The 24,695-nt window shown below is 43.7% G+C and overlaps 1 protein-coding gene across 7 annotated transcripts in view; it reads left to right on the forward strand.

The window, feature by feature from the left end:
• The window catches only part of ICA1 (islet cell autoantigen 1), a 230,009-nt gene that overhangs the window by 163,409 nt on the left and 41,905 nt on the right, over nucleotides 1–24,695 (forward strand). For all 7 annotated transcript variants that reach the window (XM_069211715.1, XM_069211718.1, XM_069211719.1 and 4 more), the window contains one exon: nucleotides 6,290–6,385. In XM_069211715.1, coding sequence (XP_069067816.1) covers nucleotides 6,290–6,385 — 96 coding nt within the window. The remainder of the gene's footprint in view (nucleotides 1–6,289; nucleotides 6,386–24,695) is intronic.

Consider the following 24,695-nt stretch of genomic DNA (forward strand, 5'->3'; position numbering starts at 1 on the left):
GTGTATTGTGTTTTCTTATGATATTGTGCATATGACACTAAGTGGTACTGTAGTAGCTTCACACGTCTCCTAGTTCAGCCTAAGCTGCTCTGCTAAGCTACCATTATCTATCAGCCTAAGCTGCTAGACACCCTATACACTAATAAGGGATAACTGGGCCTGGTGCAAGGTGCAAGTACCCCTTGGTACTCACTACAAGCCAGTCCAGCCTCCTACACTGAGCCATTAGGCTGGTCCTGTCTGTTGTAAATTGAGAAGTAGTGCATTCAGTTACAGTGCTAGGCCCTTTGCAGCAAGTTTAAACCTTGAATCAGTTTGTAACGTTAATCAACTTTGGTACAGAGCTTCAGGGACCAAGAAAAGGTTTAGTATTTGTCACATAGACTTTTGTGCTGCATTTATCCAAAGAGATAAAACGTCATGTGTTTTTGAGTTGAATTGGGCCCTACTTGCTTGGTATTTATGCCTTGTCAGTCAGATTTGTGAACTACATATATGCTTCCTATGTTTTTCCCACATAATTATGTAAGCAGAAGATGGAAAGCTGTTGTCTGGTAATCTTAATTACTACAGCCCACTGCTTCCTTGCTGCAGTACTTACTCTTAGGGAGGTCCTGCTTCACTCATCCTGCACAGCCTATTCAATTCCAAAATTTATTTTCCCATGGCTGGTCTTCCACATACCATAAATGGCACCCGTGTCCTTAATACCCCCTGTACCTACCAAGTTAATTCACAAGAATTGCAGATGAAGCATACTTGCAAAGTCTGGGTGTCATTTAAGGACTTTAATTGAAAAAGAACAAATATTTTTCGCTTCAGAACCTCTCAGGAACCTTCTCCAGGGCTTAAATTGAGGCACCCGATAAGTAGACTAGACCATGTACACATCCCAAAAGGGAGCCAATTCCTGTTATGTGGGTTTTAAGAAGGTGAAGCCCTCCAACAAATGAATAGTTCTACGGATGGGAGGCAAATCATCAAATCCTACCCCTCTTATGCCCCCAAAAATCCCACATTGTTGACTATTGTAATCATAATGTAGATATCAAGCAGCCCATATCCTATGGCCCCTGGAGAAATCAGGTTTAGCATTCATTTTTGAGGCACACTACAGAGAAGCCAAATTCCTGAGAATACACCATTGGCAAAAAAGCCCTAAAGATGTCCATAAGAATGCTGAAAGGATGGTCTATGAGAGGCCTAGATTGAAATGGAAACAGCAAGAGATAGTCGTGATAACTGAAGACCTGTCTTTTAACCTTAGAAAACGACAGCTTCATTGGTTGAATTTAGGCTGAGGTCAAAAATGGATGAAAGAATGAACAAGAGTCCAGAGGAAGAACCACTTGGCATCAGCTGTAGGTAAACTGCCAAAAGGAAAGGGCCCTAGCCAGGAGACTGGTGATTAGGCAAATGGACCGAAATGCTAGAACAGCATAGACTCTGACGCACATTCATCCTCAAAACTGTCAGATCAGTAATTCTGGAGAAGAACTGAGGGTGCAAAACATTGTGCTAATCCTCAAACAAATACACTATTTGACTGCCGAACCTTCAGCAGATCTCCAGCAAAACTGGGTGAGCTACAGCAAAGTCCTAGGAGTGGGGGTTTGCCAGTCTAAACGTGTCTGCATTTGAATTGTTCAGACCCCCTATGCGGACTGCCTTAATTGAAACCACCTCCTGCTTAGGCGAAGACAGCAGGTGGAACACCAACTGATTCAAAGGGCATGTTCTTGTGGCGTGCTGAATAATGTATGGCTTGTTGTAAGAAACTGCAGTAGTACTTAAATGAGGTAAGAGCCCACCTCAAATATTGATCACAATCCTTGTCTGGGTAAACCAACAAAGTCAGTAAATAAACCTTTGGTTAACCCTGTGGAACACAAGCAGTCAAGATTGGCTTAGAGGCAATGTGTTAAATATTTATGCAGTGTTGAAACAGTAATGGAGTGAAAACACCACATAAGAAAAAACCCAAACCAATTCAGAGCAATAGATAATATTTAATAAATAAAATGACACCAAGTGCATAAAAATCCAGTAAGTAAAATTGGAGTAATTAATTTTTAAACTTTAAGATTAAAAATAGCACCAAAAAGCAATAAGCGTCTGCTGCAGTCAGCTGGTTGTGCTTCATGTCGTTGGACAGCCACTGGATGAGTTCTCAGTGAAGCTGATGCCTTTTGTCAGGAAAGCTCGGAGTGGGAGAAATTTGAGTTGCATGCCCAGAGAAGAGCCCTCGACGGCTAGATACTTTTCACACGCGGAGATTTCTGCCTTCAGATTCAATCCTGTTTTTGGAACTCAGATTCTTCCAGCAGGACAAGGCTGTAGCTGAGTAGGTCTTCACATGACCGGCCACCTACTCCATGAGGTCCTTCTGGATCAGACTTACTGCTACGTAGAAAATCAGAATGGGAGCAACCTGAATCTTTGGCCCAGCAGCAATGCTCATTCATCTGATCAGCTAGGGATATTGGTTCGGCCCCCCTGTCTCTTTGAGGGTCAAAACTCACTCCAGCAGAGGCTATCAGCACGGTCCTGGGCAGCTGCATGAAAGGTCTTTGGAAGCTTGTTGTGTCCTCGCATCTCAAACAGTCGGTCAGCCAACTGACCCATGGAGTCAGTTTTGTGTTTCTGTGTTCAAGGCAAGCAGGCCAAACCTTTCTTCACATTCTTCAGACATCAGGACAGACTTCCTGATTTTTCACCGATCCAAGAGTGTTCTGAGGAGCATACTAGGGTTGCCCAGTGCCTGTCTAAGTCTAAGTGTGAGCTACATCTGCTTGTGATAGGGTAGGTATCCTTTAAAACTCAAGAAAGGGCTGACCACTGTCCCGTGCCATTCTGCTCGAGGAGGAAACACCAAAGGCTTTTATCCACTGTCTTGCAGAAACCTACATATCACCACAGGTGAGCCATTAAACAGTCAGGTGACACTGGCAGAAGGGCACATTGGACTTAGACAAGAAAATGCCAACTTATTAAAAGTGGCATTTTCACAACCATGATATAATATCTGAATTTACCATTAAGTTAGAGTTTAAATCGCTATGAAAAAAAAATATTTTTTGTAGCTGCTTCCAAACTGCAATTAAGCATTATAAGTTGTTATAATGTATCCCAGTGTTTTTCTATGGAGAGCCAGCCTTCCTTCAGTGACAAAAGACTTTTGGGGTTGGGGGGGTGTCACTGCTAAGACATATAAAACATTAAATGCACATGTACTACTTTTTAAATACCAAACACTCTGCCCTATGGGCATTTAGGGCTGAACTTATAAGTACCAAAAGGGAAGGTTTGGGTCTGACTAAAGGCTTATTGTGCCAGTTCGAATGGCAGTTTAAAACTGCACATACAGGTTGCAAGGGCGGGCGTGTACACAGTTTGCATTGCTACTTTAGTTAATGGCACAGCGAGTGCTGCAGCCCACTGGTAGCATTTAATTTTCAATCCTTAGGTACATTTAGTGCCATATGCTCGGGCTCACAGTTAAATTAAATATAAAATTTAGGTGTATGGTATGCCAGTTTTACCATACTTTCAAATGAAGTCTGCAAGCACTTTACCACTGGTCAGCTGGAGTGACTCTGGGGTGCAGAGTCCTAGGGCCAACAAAAACCTGTTCTCTTAAATAATGCTAAAATCTGGGGAAATTAGCATGCAAAAGATAGATGGTCATTTCCAACACTCGTCTATTTTACTGTTGATGCAAACTAAAATTGGCCTTCCCAAGGCTTCCTGTGCGCTGAAAGTCTTCTTATCCTGCAAAATGTTCTGTTCACTTAGATGAAAGTCGCAGTTTGTGTTACTCATTGCCCCTGAGCTGAGGCAGAGCCAAGTGTTGCTACGCACCATTAGATTGGAGGGCAATAAGCACCACTGCAGATGAGTGGATGTCCTTAGACAAGGAGGTGAGGCAGCCAATGGAGCAGAAGGTTCTGGACTAGGAGATGCAATTACAGTTGAACCAACTGGACCATGAAGAGACTGGCAACCTAGAGAAGAACCAACTGAGCCGAATATCAATACAAAAAATGCTGTCAAGGGAAGGAACAGCAACCCCCTTCTCCAGTTTTACAGTTCACCAAGTCTCCTTGCATCTGTATTCATGGAACCTCTGCTGCAAAGTAGTTCTGCAACAGGAGCTTAGCTTTGTAGCATGGTTCAGCTACAGGAAGACCTTCTCCAAGTTGGGCTGAATCTAAACCCTAGCGTAAACTAAATCCTGACTCCTCTTATGGTGAGATTTGGCCTGGCTGATAAGGTAGATAGGAGTCTGGATAAACTGGACTGACCACCTTGTATCCCAGATAGTCTGGCCCTGAGAAAGGTCATAAATCAGCAGCTGTCCCTTGCACAGATAAACCAGTCTCCCCCTCCTTGAGGAAAACTACCATTACCAAGACCAACACCTTGGTGAAACATGGGTTGGAGACTTAGGTCTGTAGAGCAAGCTTGGCACCCCCAGTGCGGATCCCCTACACAAACTCTGGGAAACCATTGATGGCTTGTGTACATCCTGAAGAGCTATTGATATCAAAAAGTCCTCCTCAGAAGCCAGCAGCAGTGTCTGCTGGTGAGTGTTTTTCTAACGTTAGAGGTTACCAAATGTAGGTTGAGGTCCTTCAAATTGACCACTAACCTTTAGTCCCCAAAATACGATTGAATGCCAACCCTGGTCCCTTTTCTCATTTGGGATGGGAACAATTTACTACATGAGGATGAGTAAACCCAAAGCTTTTTGTTTCAGATGGTTCTTCTCCCATTCAATAGAAAGTACACCAGAAAGGGATACAGACTAGTGGTGGTGAAATGGGGACAGGTGAGTCCCACCATTCACCACAGGAAACCAGCATAGTCGATATCGGTTTGCGATCTGATTGGAGTTGCCAGTGGAACCTGAGTGGAGTACCCAGAGGGCCTCTTGCTGAGAAAAAGATTGGTTATAAGCAAGGTTAGACCACTGCTAACAGGGACAGTCTTATGACTTCCTATGTCTGTCCAAGAACCTTAGGGGGGCACTTGCACGTGTGTCTGGTTTTTAAATATCTAATCCACCACATATTTTAATTCCTACCACGAGTAACACTTGCTCACGGCGCAACTCAGTTAACTCCTTCCGGTTTGCAGGCCCAAGCATTGCCCCTCTCAGAAGCCAGAGTAGCTACCTTAGGCATGATCGCAGGGCTATTAACTGTGGCTGCCATCCATTTCCAGAAGCCACAGCTTCACAGGTGAGAACCAAAAGAAACTATAGTAGGGTGTCGGGCACTCTTCAGCGCATTTCCCCCCCTGACCCCAATCCCTCTGCACCAACCAGAAAAAGCAGACCTCCAAGAAACACAGCTAATAGCGTTTTAAAGGGAATTTATTAGTTGGAGGTTAATGGTATGTGGTCCAGTGGCTCTAGAATACAAAAGATGGTTGCTTATGAGTGTCCTTTGGCTTGGGCATCACAAGCCATATTTTGTTTGAGACCTCCTCCATACTCAAGGTACTAAATCTTTGACTAAGTCGCCTGCTGCCGTTCAACGTCAAGCATGGGGAACATTTATTGCCCCAATACCAGAGGCCTACAGGAAAACAAATATTGCTCGTGTAACATCTTATATAGGATACCATAGTATCTAAATTACAGTGGCCGAGAGTCTTGTGGCCTGCACTGGGGTTTTAGGTATATATGTTATCAACATATTACTGATTACTTTGGTAGCTAAAAATATTCCAAGTAATTTTTCCGTGGATGAAGATTGCACATGCAATTAGAAAGTTTTCTCACCTCATTTTTCTGCTTTTGTATGTGAACCTCTGTGGCATCTTTTGGTCGTGAACGTTTTTTTTAAAATGGCATCTGTTCTTATCCCATCGTACAGCGCAGTGGTTCAAGTGCAGCAAACCGTATTTAGCAAGAATAGTGGGGGCCTAAATTGAATTTAAAAAAAACTCCATCCTTTCCATTAAAATTGTGATTTATTTTTTCTCCCTTTGTGAATTTAATACAATATTTCATCATTTGTGTATTTGTTTGATGAATAAATGCTTGTCTCTGTATTTGTGTGTAGGATGTTGTGGTTCAAATAATCTAAATTGCTTTGGCCATGGTCCCCAGAATCGAATGACTCAGTGGAGGTCCTCGGATTTCAGTAATAGAGTCGGGGTCCACTAATGATTTAGTAGGAGTCCACAGAAGTCAAAAGGTTAAGAACCACTGGTACAGTGTGATTAATTACCGTAAAACTGCATTTTCTGGCACTAATACTGATTTAATATCTAATTTCAGGATGGGAAACCAGCAGCGTCGCCACGCAAGCCGCACCTCAACCAGCACAGACGATGAGCAGCCTAAATACCGATGTTAACAAAAAAACAGGGCAAGGTATAAACATGTCTTAAAAATATTTCTCTGTGCTTATGCTTCACATTCTGCACATGCAGGTTTCTGATTTTGCACATGATGGGTCACATTCAACAAACCACTGTGGGGACTGGCATTACATTATTGTGTGTTTATTTTAGTGTTCCTTTCCTTTGTTAAATAATTTGCATTTTTGTCATAAACTACTTTTTTACATTGGTGTAGTAAAGTAAGTATTGATGGCTGCCTCTTCGGTTAGCAGAGGAACGGTTTGGGGCCTTTTAGAGGTTTTTCTGTTGTCATAATTCAAGAGGACCAGGAGAGGAAACCAGCTGTTTCTGGCTGTTGGCGATAGCATAACCACAGTGGAGAAGCAAACGTTATTAGGGTCGAGTCTGCGTCGCATGCGTATCTCTTGTGAGACGCGTTAGTAGTTAGAAAAGGGCTCGGAGCCCCGTCCATGTCATGTCAGTGTCTTTCATTGGTTCGTGGGCTAGCCTTTTAAAATCTGCTTGCTTTCATTAGTGGAAGGCATGCATACGTCCTGCCTTTTCTGGTGGTTAGCCCTCCTCGAGCGCAGTGACGAAGTACTGAAAACATACAACGCTTGCTGTTTTCTGTCTGGTTTGTGGACTACTTTTATCTTTTTTCGCAGCGCGATCCTGCTTGGCAGAAGTCGAGCGCTTTGCATGACATCGACCCTGTTACATAGTCAATTGCACTTTAGCCGGTTACATAGATAATTGCACTTTTGCTGATAGGTTTCACACGAGTGAACTGTAGCTTTTTTTTCCCATTTAATGTGGCAAGAAAAATCCGTTTGGGAGTTTACAACTGCTAATAGCTCTAACCTGGAGAAACGTGAGACCTGTTGCATTGCAAAAGCTTGTTTTTCTACTGCTGTTACGTCACCCGGAAACATGCTGGCTTCCCCCAGTGTCTCATCTCACCTGGGCATTTAGAGTCCAGAAGGAGGTGGTGGAATTGAGAATGACTGCCTGCTGCCTCGCCTGCTTCTGTCAGTTCTGTACTCTGCATCCCATAAGCATCGGTCTACGTAGATTCCCTGGGCTGATGCGAGTCCAGTGGGCACCGACAGCTGCCTTTTAGCGCAGCACCAGCGCACACAGAGAGCAGAGAGCACAGCTTCTGCGGTGGAGCTAAGCTGCAGAAAGCAAAATATTAATTTTATAAAAATATTAGGATGGGCAGGCAAGAGAGGTACCATGGTAGTGGGGAGGGTACAAAACAACCGGTATTAATTTTAAAATAAAAGGATGGGTGGTGAAGAAAGTTATTGAGGAAGGTATGGAGGGAAGCAGGATGCCACATATTGAACTTGCATTATTATTAGCATGGGGGAGGGTGTTTTTAAGTGTGTGGAACTGTGGCAGAGCACAAGAGGTAGACTGTTTGAGGGAGGGGAGATCAAGATTGATGGATGTGTTTGTCGGCATATATTTGCTTTTTTCCCTCGTAAATCTAGGGTTTGGGTCCTGAGGAAGTTGAGGCCATGATGTGCATATCTCACCCAGGCATCCTCTTATCCTTTAGCAACACAAAAGGATGATGGACGGAGTGCTGAACAATGCAAACACTCACCCCCAGTCACAGATCTGGGTTTAATCCATCGTTCTTTTGCTCACCATGCCGCCCAAGTTTTGACCCAGCCATATGCAAATCAGTCTTGACCCTGTCCCTCATGGGAACAGTCCAGCCCGAACTGCCAAGCCAGGTCCTCCCTGGACGTGGGTCCCTTGCTCCCCATGCCACTGGAGTCAAGCTAGCCTGGCTGATGAAGGGTGAGACCCTGAAACCGTTCCTAGGATGCTTGTTTCCAGTCCGGGGGGGGACCTGGCTTGGCAGTTCGGGCTGGACTGTTCCCATGGGGAACAGGGTCAAGACTGATTTGCCTATGGCTGGGTGCAAACTGGAATGGCATGGGTGGCAAAAAAAACAATGGATTTAGGCCCAGATCCCTGTACTGGGGGTGAATGTTTGACATTGTTCAGCATTCCGTCCATCACTTGTTCTTTTTGCATTTGCTGCATCCTCTTATCCGTAACAGTAGATCCACTGGATCAACTGCACAGGAGACAGGGATTTTAGAGGACCACACATAATATAAATGTGTTGCTGGGCATTGTCAATAATTAGGTCATTATTCACCCTTGGGTGTTTCATACAACTTCATAGACCATTCAAGCTTCACACTTGTTTTCTGTTTCAAGTAAAACACCTGGAGCTGACTGAAAGTAAATGCTGATGAGAAATTCCCATTCTCTGTCAGTAAACCAGGAGGCCTGCTTTGCCTTCCGTCAGGGTGAGCAGTAGTCAGAGTCAAATTAGAAACATTTTCAGCAAGAAAATGCCTTACTGGCATGTCACATTAAGTGGGATTACGCCCAGCACCACAAAACTAACCTGAATAGCTGTGTGTCCAATGCTTATAGCAATTGATGTCCTCAAAAGCAGCCACACTCATTCCAGAATAATATGATGGTTTACAGGATCGGCACCATGCCCTCCTTTTCTCTTTTTGAGTGGAACCCCTGATGAACACTTGGCAAGTGGTGATAACATGGAAAAGAGAAGTTGGTCACTTAGCAGTGCTGAAGAAGGTCCCTGAAACTGTCGGAGCACCGCAGCTGATGTAGGTGACTCCAGCAGAGGGAGCATAAAACAGTGCTTACTAGGCATACATATTGAAAAACAAGGAACTGGGTTACAGGCATGTGGTTGGGGGAATCTCCCTAATCTCCATTCTCTAAATCATGATTTTACAAGAGTCTTTAATAGAGTATACAAAAACACCCAGTAGAATCAAATGTCAAGAAAGCTTGATGCACAGTGTCCTAGTCGAAAGGAGCTACCCTACAGGGAACAGACCGCAAAGAGTTGGCCCCAGCACAGCTTTAGAGAAAACACAGTTTTCAAAGGGCCATAAGGAAGATCCCTCTGGAAAATCACATTGGATGAAATTTCTTGTGATTTTAGGTATAGTGTGAATCATCTAAAAGTTTCCAAAAGCACCTTTGTTTTGCAGGGCTAGCTGCCAGCAGAATGTAAATCTAGGCTTTGAAAAAAAAAGCCACCATAGGGGGCTGCATGGCCAACATAAGCTGACTGGAGGCGGTACACTCAGAGGTTATGGTTAAGTTCCTGCACCTTGTTAGGGCAAAATAAAAGGTAGCATTGTAAAAAAGGAAAGCACCCTGCAATAGGGCTGGTTTGCTCAGAAAACTGGTAGAGGGGGCTGGCAAGCAGACTGAATAACGAAAATCAAGCTAATAGGTAAAACAGTAATATCCACCCAAAGTGATAATTTTTACAGAGGAGTTAAACCCATAAACCAAGTGTTAAGAAAAATGTGGCTGAGCTTGCCATGATAATAAAGGTATCTAAAACCGTGAGCACTCTGAGAGAAATTCTTAGCAAGTTGAATTTCGTAGAATGCAAATGAGACGCATGGTGGGAGAAGCAGGGTAATATTGAAAATTGATTGTAGTTAAATAATGTGAGTATATTTACAGTTGGGAAGATGAAAAAACAGAAAAGCTACCTGAGCTCTTCTAACATCTACTAAGTGAAGAATATTGTGCCATACATAATCATAATACCCTTATAGATTAAATGACTGGGCACCAGCATTTCAACTTTTCTGAGAGAGAGCCAGGAAAATCATGAAGAAACAAGTAATGCCCTTACATCAATCCCACAGAGGATGTCATCACAATATCCCATGACCTGATCAAAAATATTTGTTTATAACTCCTGTTTATTAGATTTTAGCGGTTTAAAACCGGTCACAAAAACAAACAATTTTTGTTTGGATAAAGATGTTGGAAATAAGTAAAATAAGACTGTTGTGTCCCCACTGTCATTCATGCTCAGCTGTAGGAATACAAATAACATTAGATAAAACAAAAGCCCAATGCTTAGTGGATTTTGCGTGGTCAGTGTTGCCTTTTAGGCCCTGTCTCGACAATGTACCCAGGCGTCCCAAACTCTGGAGTGTTTCCATAGGCATCCAGAGTTTTGTAGATCGTGTTTTTTTTTCCCCAGATACAACATCGATCCATACATGGCCCCCAATTATACCCTGTGGGTGGGTGAGTTTCACCAATGCTGATCAGTATCTCTTTTCCCAACCACAAAGACCAACCTAATTAGTGTTTTTAGGTCGAGCGTGAAAGTGCTTTGATCTGTTTAAGTATTGTGGGCTCTTAACCACCCTATCGCACACTCAACACTTTCACTCGTTCGTGGACTTGCCTTTCAAAAATCCTTTATCATCATTGGTAAATGCTTTCTGTTGTCTCTCCTTGGGGCAATTGTGTTACCGCCTTGCAGAATGCCCTTGCTACATGGATAATTGCTTGATTGTCGATACATTTGACTGCAGGCAAACTTCTTTTCGCATCTCTCCTTCGTGCTCGTGGCGGCCATGGCGCTTTGAATCGTCTCGCTTATGTCAGCTGCTCTACTTTTCATTTTCAATTTATGTGGCAAGAAAAGTTCAGTTAGGAATTTACAAGGCTAATAGCTCTAACTCGAGCAAATGCGAGACCCATTGCATTGCAGAATGCATGCTTTCTGCATGCATGAACCCTTCTTCATCCTAACAGCCTGCCCAGTGTGGCACTCATGCTCTTATAATAAAGTTCAAGATGGAGCAAAGCATGCTGCAGCTCTGTGTGGTGTGAAAAGTCACCTTTTGCTGTGGTGCAATGGAGACAGTTGGCGTTGTGCATTTATTCAGACGCCATAGACGATGTAGAGTCAAATAAATGCAGTGCAAGTATTTGAACTGAATCGTCTTAAAGCACGCTGATACAGAGGAGCCAGGCCTGCCACTGTCAATTCAAAATCATCAAATGGGATTAGGTATTCCTCCCAATTGATCTTTCGGTCTGAGAAGGAGTCTGGGTTGTTAATGACCGGTGTTTTGTGTGTGTATGTGTGTATATATATGTTTGATGGCATGTGTAGCTGCAGATACACATGCTGTGCACATCCCGCCATCCAGTGTTGGGCTCGAAGTGTTACAAGTTGTTTTTCTTCGAAGAAGTCTTTTCGAGTCACGAGACCGAGGGACTCCTCCCATTTCGGCTCCATTGCGCATGGGCGTCGACTCCATCTTAGATTGTTTTTTTTCCGCCATCGGGTTCGGACGTGTTCCTTTTCGCTCCGTGTTTCGGGTCGGAAAGTTAGTTAGAATCTCAGAAAAATCGTCGGTATTGTTTGCGTTCGGTATCGGGTTAGTTACAACAGATCAACACCGACTTTTGAAGAGCTCCGGTGGCCCTTCAGGGTTTTTTCAATCTCCCGTCGGGGCCTGGTCGGCCCGGCCACGTGTCTCTTCAAGGCTGATGGAACGGACCCCATTCCGCTTCTGCCCAAAATGCCATAACAAGTATCCATATACAGATCAGCATCTGGTCTGTAACTTGTGTTTGTCGCCGGAACACAAGGAAGATACTTGTGAAGCCTGTCGAGCATTTCGGTCCAGGAAGACATTAAGAGACCGAAGAGCAAGGAGACTGCAAATGGTGTCGGTGCCGACAGGACAAGAGCGTTTCGAGGAGGAGGAAGAAACATTCTCCATCCAGGAATCGGACTCGGATGAGATCGATCCCGAAGAAACGCTGAAAACCGTGAGTAAGACATCGAAACACAAAACTCACGAAAAACCCACTAAAGCCCAGGGGACGCCACCGCCAACAGGCCATGGCTTAACCCGAAAAATAGGTGACCGATCATCGGCACCGAAAAAGGGCAGGCTGGTGGCGAAGTCATCCGACTCCGGTCGAGATACCGCCACACAGCAATCTCGGGCCCGAGATAGTGGCTCCGAGCAGGTTCGGCACAGAGATAGCGGCACCGAAATGGGTCGGCACCGAGTGACCACGACGCCGAAAGTAAAGAAGGTTTCGTCGGAACCGAAAAAAGCAGCCGAAAAGGTTTCGATACCGAAACATCCGGCCTCGGAACCGAAAACAAGTTCCTACACTGAGGAACAAGGACTGTCCACACAAATGAAGACACATAGATTTGGACAGGAATTGGAAACAATAGAGCCAGACTATACACAAAGAAGGCTCCATATCCAAAAAGAAACAGGGAAGATCAGTACTCTCCCTCCGATTAAAATGAAACGCAAACTTGCCTTCCAAGAAAAAGACAAGCAGCCACAGGCAAAGGTGGCTAAACAAGTAACCCCGCCATCATCTCCACAATGCTCTCCGCAACCATCACCGGTAGCCACTCCTCCAATGATGCAATCCCCAACTCATACAGGAATGAGTCAAGATGACCCTGACGCATGGGACTTTTATGACGCACCAGTGTCCGATAATAGTCCTGAATGTTATCCAGCTAGACCGTCGCCACCAGAGGATAGTACAGCCTACGCACAGGTGGTGTCGAGAGCAGCGGCATTTTATAATGTCAGCCTGCATGCTGAGCCCATTGAAGACGACTTTCTTTTTAACACACTGTCGTCCACACACAGCCAGTATCAAAGTCTTCCTATGCTACCCGGAATGCTAAAACACTCCAAACAAGTGTTTGAAGAGCCTGTAAAAGGAAGGGCCATTACTCCAAGAGTGGAGAAAAAATATAAACCGCCACCAACATACCCAGTGTACATCACACAACAGCTAACACCGGACTCAGTTGTAGTAGGGGCAGCGCGCAAAAGAGCGAACTCGCATACTTCAGGAGATGCACCACCTCCAGATAAAGAAAGTCGAAAATTTGACGCAGCAGGCAAGAGGGTGGCTGCACAGGCAGCAAACCAGTGGCGTATTGCCAATTCACAGGCTTTGTTGGCCAGATACAATAGGGCCCATTGGGACGAAATGCAACACTTTATAGAACATTTGCCCAAGGAGTTCCAAAAGACAGCGCAGCAGGTAGTAGAAGAAGGACAGAGTATCTCCAACAATCAGATACGGTCAGCAATGGATGCTGCAGACACAGCTGCTAGAACTGTCAACACAGCAGTAACAATAAGGAGACATGCATGGCTGCGTACATCAGGATTTAAACCAGAAATACAGCAAGCTGTGCTGAATATGCCATTCAACGGACAGCAGTTGTTTGGGCCGGAGGTGGACACTGCGATCGAAAAACTTGAAAAAAGACACTGACACGGCCAAAGCCATGGGCGCACTCTACTCCCCACAGAGCAGAGGCACATTTCGAAAAACACAGTTTAGAGGGGGGTTTCGAGGACAAAGCACAGAACCCACAACCTCACAAACAAGACCCACTTACCAGAGCCAGTATCAGCGGGGACGTTTTCGGGGACAATATAAAGGGGGACAATTCCAAAAGAATAGAGGGAAGTTCCAAAGTCCCAAAACTCCTCAAAACAAGCAGTGACTTCCAAGTCACAAATCCCCAACACATAACATCTGTGGGGGGGGAGGGGCTAACCAAGTTTTACAAACATTGGGAGGAAATAACAACAGACACTTGGGTCCTAGCAATTATCCAGCATGGTTATTGCATAAAATTTCTCAAATTCCCTCCAAACGTCCCACCGAAAACACACAATGTCAAAACAACATATAGATCTTCTAGGAATAGAAGTTCAGGCATTGCTACAAAAAGAAGCAATAGAATTAGTACCAAACCAACAGAAAGGGACAGGAGTTTACTCTCTGTACTTTCTCATACCCAAAAAAGACAAGAGTCTGAGACCTATACTAGATCTCAGAACATTAAATACATACATCAAATCAGATCACTTTCACATGGTGACATTACAGGATGTAATCCCACTGCTCAAACAACAAGACTACATGACAACACTAGACCTAAAGGATGCATATTTCCATATACCGATACATCCTTCACACAGAAAGTACCTAAGGTTTGTATTCCAAGGGGTACATTACCAGTTCAAGGTGTTGCCATTCGGAATAACAACTGCGCCAAGAGTTTTTACAAAATGCCTAGCAGTAGTAGCTGCACATATCAGAAGGCAGCAAATACATGTGTTCCCGTACCTAGACGATTGGTTAATCAAAACCAACACGCTAAAACCGTGTTCACAACACACAAAGTACGTCCTAGAAATCCTCCACAATCTAGGGTTCTCAATCAACTACACAAAGTCACACCTTCTGCCGTGTCAAACACAGCAATACTTAGGGGCGACAATCAACACAGCAAAAGGGATTGCCACTCCAAGCCCACAAAGGGTTCAAGCATTTCACAATGTAATAAAGACCATGTATCCAAAACAAAAGATACAAGTCAAAATGGTGATGAAACTACTAGACATGATGTCCTCATGCATAGCCATTGTCCCGAACGCAAGGTTGCACATGCGGCCCTTACAACAGTGCCTAGCATCACAATGGTCACAAGCACAGGGTCAACTTCTAGATCTGGTGTTGATAGACCGCCAAACATACACCTCGCTTCAATGGTGGAACAGTATAAATTTAAACCAAGGGCGGCCTTTCCAAGACCCAGTGCCACAATATGTAATAACAACAGATGCCTCCATGATAGGGTGGGGAGCACACCTCAATCAACACAGCATCCAAGGACAATGGGACACTCAGCAAAAACAGTTTCACATAAATCACTTAGAACTATTGGCAGTATTTCTAGCGCTAAAAGCATTTCAACCCATAATAAGCCACAAACACATTCTTGTCAAAACAGACAACATGCCACAATGTATTACCTAAACAAACAGGGAGGGACACACTCAACACAGTTGTGTCTCCTGGCACAAAAAATATGGCATTGGGCGATTCACAACCACATTCGCCTAATAGCACAATTTATTCCAGGAATTCAGAACCAGTTAGCAGACAATCTCTCTCGGGATCACCAACAGATCCACGAATGGGAGATTCACCCCCAAATACTAAACAAATACTTCCAGAATTGGGGAACACCACAAATAGATCTATTTGCACAAAGGAAAACGCAAAATGCCGAAACTTCGCATCCAGGTACCCACAAGATCAGTCTCAGGGCAATGCGTTATGGATGAGCTGGTCAGGGATATTTGCTTACGCTTTTCCCCCTCTCCCACTCCTTCCATATCTGGTAAACAAATTGAGTCAAAACAAACTCAAACTCATACTGATAGCGCCAACATGGGCAAGACAACCTTGGTACACAACACTACTAGACCTCTCTGTAGTGCCTCATGTCAAACTACCAAACAGACCAGATCTGTTAACACAACACAAACAACAGATCAGACATCCAAATCCAGCATCACTGAATCTAGCAATTTGGCTCCTGAAGTCCTAGAATTCGGACACTTAGACCTTACACAGGAATGTATGGAGGTCATAAAACAAGCTAGAAAACCTACCACTAGACATTGCTATGCAAATAAGTGGAAAAGATTTGTTTATTACTGCCATAATAATCAGATTCAACCCTTACACGCATCTGCCAAAGACATCGTAAGATACTTACTACATTTGCAAAAGTCAAAGCTAGCTTTCTCTTCCATAAAGATACATCTTACCGCAATTTCAGCTTACCTGCAAATTACGCACTCAACCTCACTATTTGGGATACCAGTCATAAAAGCGTTTATGGAAGGACTAAAGAGAATTATACCACCAAGAACACCACCAGTTCCTTCATGGAACCTCAACATTGTCTTAACACGACTCATGGGTCCACCTTTTGAGCCCATGCACTCTTGTGAAATGCAATACTTAACATGGAAAGTTGCATTTTTAATTGCCATCACATCTCTAAGAAGAGTGAGTGAAATTCAAGCATTTACCATACAAGAACCATTTATTCAAATACACAAGCATAAAGTAGTTCTAAGGACAAATCCAAAATTTTTACCAAAAGTTATATCACCGTTCCACTTGAATCAAACAGTAGAATTACCAGTGTTCTTCCCACAGCCAGACTATGTAGCTGAAAGAGCACTACATACATTAGACATCAAAAGAGCGTTAATGTACTACATTGACAGAACAAAACTAATTCGAAAAACAAAACAATTATTTGTTGCTTTCCAAAAACCTCATACAGGTAATCCAATTTCTAAACAAGGCATTGCTAGATGGATAGTTAAGTGTATTCAAACCTGCTATCTTAAAGCAAAGAGAGAACTGCCTATTACACCAAAGGCACACTCAACCAGAAATAAAGGTGCTACCATGGCCTTTCTAGGAAACATTCCAATGACCGAAATATGTAAGGCAGCTACATGGTCTACGCCTCATACATTTACCAAACACTACTGTGTAGATGTGTTAACGGCACAACAAGCCACAGTAGGTCAAGCAGTACTACGAACATTGTTTCAAACAACTTCAACTCCTACAGGCTGAACCACCGCTTTTGGGGAGATAACTGCTTACTAGTCTATGCACAGCATGTGTATCTGCAGCTACACATGCCATCGAACGGAAAATGTCACTTACCCAGTGTACATCTGTTCGTGGCATTAGTCGCTGCAGATTCACATGCGCCCACCCGCCTCCCCGGAAGCCTGTAGCCGTTAAGAAGTTGATCTTGAACATTTGTAAATTTGTAAATATATTACTTTAAACTACATTATGTACATTACTCCATTGCATGGGCACTATTACTAGCATACACAACTCCTACCTCACCCTCTGCGGGGGAAAACAATCTAAGATGGAGTCGACGCCCATGCGCAATGGAGCCGAAATGGGAGGAGTCCCTCGGTCTCGTGACTCGAAAAGACTTCTTCGAAGAAAAACAACTTGTAACACTCCGAGCCCAACACCAGATGGCGGGATGTGCACAGCATGTGAATCTGCAGCGACTAATGCCACGAACAGATGTACACTGGGTAAGTGTCATTTTCCATATATATATATATATGTTCGATGGCATGTGTAGCTGCAGATACACATGCTATGCATTGCTTCTGCCATCTAGTGTTGGGCTCGGAGCGTTAACAGTTGTTTTTCTTTGGTGAAGTCTTTTCAGAGTCACAGGATCGAGTCACTCCTCTCGGTCATACTGCACATTGGCATTGACTCCATTGTTAGATAGTTTTCTTTCCGCTGTCTGGATCGGACGTGTTTCCTCTCGCTCTGAGATTTTGAATCGGAAACCTTAGATAACTTTCTTTGACCTTCTGTATTGTTTCAATTGCGTTTCCACCCATAGTCAAACCGATAGTACCGTCGAAAACCAAATTTTGCCCTTCTGGGCGCAAGCGCCCAACTCTGGCCTGTTCGGGCCTACCACATCGAAGCCTGATGGATCGGACTCCATTTCAGTTTTGTCCCCAATGCCACGCAAAATTTCCATACACAGACCAACACCTCATATGTAATATGTGTCTCTCTCCCGATGACCGAGAAGAGGGTTGTAAGGCCTGTCGATCGTTTCGATCCAATAAGTGACTGCGTGACCGGAGAGCCAGGAGACTGGAAATGGCGTCGAAGAGTACCGATTTATATCAACACCATGGAGGAAGAGCATGCGCAGACAGCAGTTTCCATCCCAGACACCGAATCCGAAGATGACTCGGAGGAAGATAGACTCGTCACTGCCGGTCAGCACGTGAGTATGACTGCCCCTACGCCTACTCCTAAAAAGTCCTCAGAGGCCTTGGGTGCACCACTGCCAGAGAGACATGGTTCGACCCGCAAGAAAATACTCGTTGACCGACCTTCGGGTTCGGCGCCAAAAAAGGCTGCCCCTCCTTTGATACTGGAGTCGAGCAAGTCCACCAAAAGCTCAACTTCCGAACCGAGTCAGCGTTTTGACTCTTCAGAGTCGAAGCCTCAACGTCCTGCCTCAGAGCCAAAATAACCAGCTGTATTTTCGGGCCCCAAAATATTGTCATCTTTGGAGACGAAAAAGTCTTCTTATTCAGAAGAACAAGGACTTTCTAGCTACCTTAAGTAGAGCTCCAAATCATATGACAAACAGTCCTTTAAATCATCAAAACCATCTGAATATGTTTCTGAGGACACGGAGATTCAACCCATTCTTGAAATCATGGATGAGAGACAATCAAGGATCCATATCCATAAAGAGACTGGCAGAATAATTACTGCACCTCCTCTACAGACTAAAAGAAAGTTGGCTTTTCAGGAACATTTAGATACTGCTCCACCACCAGCAAAGATTTTCAAACGGAAGGAGAAGCCATTACTTATGCATACTTCTCCCCCGCATTCACCACAACTTTCTTTTTCACCACCACCCACTAGCCCACCTTCTTTGCCTTTACCAACTCATTCACAGACGTATTCTCATGGTGATACAGTTGATCCATGAGATCTGTATGATCCAGATCCCATACCTGCTAATGACCCGGACATGTATCCTTCCAAACCTTCCTCACCAGAGGGCACTATTGCATACACACAGGTCATTTCTAGGGCAGCAGTGTATCATGGGATACTTATACACAGTGAGCCTTTGGAAGAGGATATCCTTTTTAATACCTTATCCTCCACGCACTCACGTTATCAGTGCCTCCCAATGCTACCTGGCATGATAAAACATGCAGATGAGGTATTCAGTGAGCTGGTTAAAGCTAGGGTTTTAACATCACACATTGATAAGAAATATAAGCCTGTACCTACACACCCTGCTTACATTACCCACCAGGTACCTCCAGACTCAGTGGTTGTGAGTGCAGCTAGAAAAAGGGCCAATAGTCAGTCGTCAAGGGATGCCCTTCCCCCTGACAAAGAGTAGGAAATTCGATGCTGCTGGCAAAAGGGTAGCTACACAAGCAGCTAACCAAAGGCAAATTGGAAACTCACAAGCCTTGCTAGCAAGGTATGATAGAGCCCACTGGGACGAGATGCAGGAGCAATTACAACACCTGCCACAAGAGCACCAAAAAAGAGCTCAACAAATTGTTGAGGAGGGTAAGGCCATAAGTAATAACCAAATATGGTCTGCCCTTGATGCTGCAAATACAGCAGCTAGAAGCGTGAATACTGCGGTCAGCATACGCAGACACGCATAATAGAAAAACTCAGGCAGGACTCAGACACTGCTAAAGCAATGAGACCCTTACATACAACACCTTACAGAGGCTCCTTTCATAGGCAGGAATTTAGAGGAGGATTCAAGCCACAATCTACAGAGGCTTCTACCTCCCAGCCTAAACAAGGGCAACAGCAGTACCAGAGAGGGGGATTTAGAGGCCAACACTTTAGAGCCAGAGGCAAATTCCAGGCCTCAAAACAAGTCACTACCCCATCAAAACAGTGACTTACTAAGCAAGCCACAACCCCACACATCTCCTGTGGGGGAGCAGACTGCAGCAATTCCATTCCCAATTGCAAAATATCACCACAGACCAATGGGTAATTTCGATTATCCGTTATGGTTATTGCCTAGAATTGATTTCTACCGCTCCAAACATTCCTCCATGTTATCACAGGTTGTCTCCAGAACACAATATTCTAATACAAGAAGGAGTACAATTGCTACTACTAAAAAAGGCAGTAGAATTAGTCCCAAATGGGTTATACTCCCCATACTTCCTCATTCCCAAAAAGGTTGGCACTCTCAGACCCATTCTAGATCTCAGACCACTAAATCTATATATCCTGCCAGAACACTTTCACATGGTAACTCTGCAGGACGTCATTCCACTACTACAAAAACAAGATAAGATTACATGACTTCATTAGACCTCAAAGATGCATCTTTCCATATACCCATCCATCCAGCTCACGGAAAATACCTAAGGTTTGTGATAGCAGAAAAAACATTACCAATTCAAAGTTCTGCCATTCGGCATAACAGCTCCAAGAGTATTCACAAAATGTCTAGCGGTAGTAGCAGCTTACCTAAGAAGACAACACATACATGTCTTTCCTTATCTAGACAATTGGCTAATAAAATAAAGCAATTTTATACAATGTCAACACCACACTCAATACACAATAGAAATTCTACATACATTAGGGTTCACTCTCAACTACCACAAATTCCATCTTCAGCCAGCACAGGTGCTATTCTCAATATGCAACAAACCTTAGCCTATCTAAATACACAAAGGATACAAGCTTTCCAAAATCTCATACCCAAGTCAACAATACACTGTAAGATTTATCATTAAACTATTGGGAGTGATGGCATCCTGCATAGCAATAGTGCTGCATGCAAGACTAAACATGAGAACACTACAACAGTGCCTCTCACAGCAATGGTCTCATGCACAGGGTCAATTGCAAGATCTAGTGTTAGAACGCCAAACGCACAGGTCCCTTCAATGGTGGAATCTCAGCAATTTAATGAAGGCGTGGTCATTTCAAGACCCTGTGCCTCAGACCACAATAACAACAGATGCATTGATGATAGGTTGGGGAGCTCATCTCAACAACTTTACCATTCAAGGGGAATGGGATTCAAAACAGCTAAATTATCACACAAACCATTTAGAATAATTAGCTGTGTTCCTTGCCCTAAAAGCGTTTCAACCACGTCTCAAACACAAGACTGTCTTGATGAAAACAGACAATATGACGCCCATGTATTACCTAAAGAAACAAGACGGGACACATTCATCTCAACTGCCCCTTCTAGCCCAAACAATATGGAAATGGGCAATTCACAATCACATTCATCTACTAGCACATTACATCCTAGGAATACACAATCAGCTAGCGGATCTCCTAAGCACCAACAGGTATACAAATGGGAAATTCACTCTACGTACGTTCAAAAGTGGGGGACACCAGAAATAGACCTATTCGCAACAAGCGAAAAAGCAAAATGCCAAAACTTTGCATCCAGACACCCACACCCTCTGTCCAAGGGCAATGCTCTATGGATCAATTGGTCAGGGATATTTGCTTACGCTTTTCCCCCTTTCCCACTACTTCCATTTCTGGTCAACAAACTGCATCAGACCGCTCTCACCATGATACTCATAGCCCCAATGGTGGCACGACAACATTGGTACACAACACTCCTAGACCTGTCAGTAGTACCTCAATACAAACTTCCAAACAAACCGGATTTGCTAACACAAAACAAATGACAAATCAGACATCCAAATCCCAGTGCTCTGAGCTTAGCGATTTGGCTCTTGAAGTCATAGAATTTAGATGCTTGCAATTTCCATCAGAATGCATGGAAGTTCTCAAACAAGCATGCAAGCCTACAACTAGCCAGTGCTCTGCTAACAAATGGAAATGGTTTGTTTATTACTGTCAGTCTAAAAATACTGACCCACTTACAGCATCAACACAAGATATTGTATGCTACCTACTTCATTTACAGAAGTCAAATTTAGCTTTCTCATCTATTAAAATCCATCTTACTGCCATATCAGCATATTTGCAGACTATACAACATACCTCTCTTTAGAGTTCCAGCTAGCAAAACCTTAATGGAAGGACTAAAACGTATTATTCCACATAGAACACCACCAGTTCCTGCTTGGAATCTCAATATTGTACTCCCAAGACTAATGGGCCCACCTTTTGAACCCATGCATTCCTGTGAGATTAAATTTCTAACCTGGAAAGTTGCTTTCCTAGTAACGATTACTTCATTAAGAAGAGTTGGTGAAATACAGGCATTCACTCTTGAGGAACCTTTTTTCCAAGTACACTAACATAAAGTTGTACTTAGAAATAATCCAACATTTCTGCCGAAGGTTGTATCACTTTTTCACATACACCAAACAATGGAATTGCCAGTCTTCTTCCCACAGCCAGATTCAACCGCAGAAAGAGCCCTTCACACTCTTGACCTTAAAAGAGCTCTAATGTATTATCTGAATAGAACAAAAGATTTCAGAAAAACTAAACAGCTTTTCGTTGCCTTTTAACAGCCACATAAAGGTAATCCTATCTCTAAACAAGGATTAGCTAGATGGATTGTTAAATGTATTCAAACATGTTACATTAAGGCAAAACAACAACTTTTAATCACACCCAAAGCTCATTCCACTAGGAAAAAAGGGGAGAGCAACTGCTTTGTATTCTATGCATAGCATGTGTATCTGCAGCTACACGTCATCGAATGGAAAATGTCATTTACCCAGTGTACATCTGTTCGTGGCATGTAGTGCTGCAGATTAACATGAACCCTCCCTCCTCCTCGAAGCCTGTAGTCGTTGCAGTTTTTCTTATTTGTGCATATGTATATACATATACATTTGCATGGACATCTATTTTTACTTACTATTTTTATACAACATTTATATTCTTACAATCTATCACTCCTTCCTACACTCTTTTGCGAGAAAACAATCTAACAATGGAGTCGATGTCCATGTGCGGTATGACCGAGAGGAGGAGTCACTCGATCCCGTGACTCCGAAAAGACTTCTTAGAAGAAAAACAACTTGTAACACTCCGAGCCCAACACTAGATGGCGAAAGCAATGCATAGCACGTGAATCTGCAGCACAACATGCCACGAACAGATGAACACTGGGTCAGTGACATTTTCCATATATGTTCAATGGCATTTGTAGCTGTATAAATGGTGGATATCGTGCCCCATCCTGGCAGGCGGTACATAGTTAGTTTTACTTGTAGAGGGTTATTATCGGGAAGGTCTGTTGTGTCTGGTATATAAGGACTGAGTGCAAGTCTAAGCTGTAGGTATTGAAAAACATTAAGAGTTCTCAAGCCACCACACAGATAATGAGAACCTCTCCTAGCAACTAGTGCTCCAGCCTGTAGGCGGGATCATTTGTGGGTCCAGAATATGAAATTCCTCATAATAAGAGGCCACATACACAGTTGCTGTTCTGCAATCATAGGTTGATTTACAGCATTTTGTGTATGTACTCTGAGGGCCCCCCAGCCCATATGAACATAGTAAGTGTTTTGTTGAAGGTGGCGATGTGTATTTTAGAATGTAGAATGGATGATTCTACTGCTGGTAGAGGATTTTAGGAAGAGTAATCATATTGACCAGTGCATCTCGCCCCAACAGTGAAAGGGGTAGGGATGACTATTGCTGTGTATCCTTTGCGGATGACCGTGAGTAGGGATGTAATGTTCGCTGTTCTTGCAGTTGTTGCAGTATAGGTACTTAAAACCAATGTGTGTGATACAGACCCACCTAGTTCCCCCATGCCAGTGTCTGTCTCGTGTTCCCAAGTGTAAATATTTACCTGCAGAGGTGACAGCGGGCATCCCATTCTCTTGCCTTTTTGTAAATGAAAGGATATTGACAGGACTTACAACCCCCACCCCAATATTTAACTGAAGCCCATGGTTATTTATAAAGGATCTTCACATAGGAAATGTATGAAGGCCCAACTATATTAGGGCAAAGAGGTAGGAAAGACTATAGCACATCAGTTCGAATAGGGCAATGCAGGGGTCCCCCATCCCACAGCAGCGGTCTCAGCTCCCTCAAGTTTTTGAAGGAACTCCAGAGGCATCCTATCTCGTACAGAAATTTACCCATGGACATCATTTTGAACACGATTGCCCACCCCAGGAGAGAGAGGGGGCGTGTCCTCTAATGCTGAACATCCCTTCTAAATTGGCTGAGGCTTGAATATAGGTTTTGTTCCAGGAATACCTCTGGGACTGTAGTGATGTACTTCCCTAGGTACTTGAATCCTTCTTGCATCATTAGCATTGCGCAGTCAGATGGCAATTTAAGGGTTCCGCCCACCAGACAGTAGATAAGTGATTTATCCCAGTTAATGCTTGACGTGCATAAGTGCCAGTGTGTTCTGTCAGTCTAGCTATAATAAGGTCTTGGTCTGTCACATACAATAAAATGTCATCTGCAGAAATTAGAAATGGGCTCTCTTGTTGGCACCCTGTCCAAGTAGAGACCCTCACTCTATTCAGGATAAGGGAGATACCCACTCGGATAACCCCTGCTCACCCCCTTGGTAGCTTGGCACGAACAGTCAGGCTTATTTCAGAAACAATGTGTAAAGCATTTGCACATAATATACAGTAGTAAGTGAAAACACTGAAAAAGGACACCACACCAGTTTTAGAAAAATAGACAATATTTATCTGTGTAAAACAAGACCAAAACAATAAAAATCCAACATACAGTGTTAAGGATATTAATTTTGCAAGGTTTAATCAAAAACACAGTTCCTTGAAGTCAATAGCTCCACCTGGGGCTGTCACGGCATTGTGATCAACAAAACCAACAGTTCTGGCCAGCTGCAGTGTTGCAGGCCAGCTACGGTGTCAGGAAGACCCGCAAAACAATACCTTTGGAATTGCAGGCCGTTGTGAACCTTGCAGTGAGCTCCAGAGAGCGGCGTCGCTGGCGGTTCCAGAGTCAGTGCGGGAGTTGTCAGGCCCTTGAAGTCACATGCGTGTGGATCGAACTCCGGGCTGATGAAGTCAGGAGCACTGGTGTGGATGGCA

The sequence above is a fragment of the Pleurodeles waltl genome, chromosome 10, assembly GCF_031143425.1.
Source record: "Pleurodeles waltl isolate 20211129_DDA chromosome 10, aPleWal1.hap1.20221129, whole genome shotgun sequence".
NCBI classification, from domain to species: Eukaryota; Metazoa; Chordata; class Amphibia; order Caudata; family Salamandridae; genus Pleurodeles; species Pleurodeles waltl.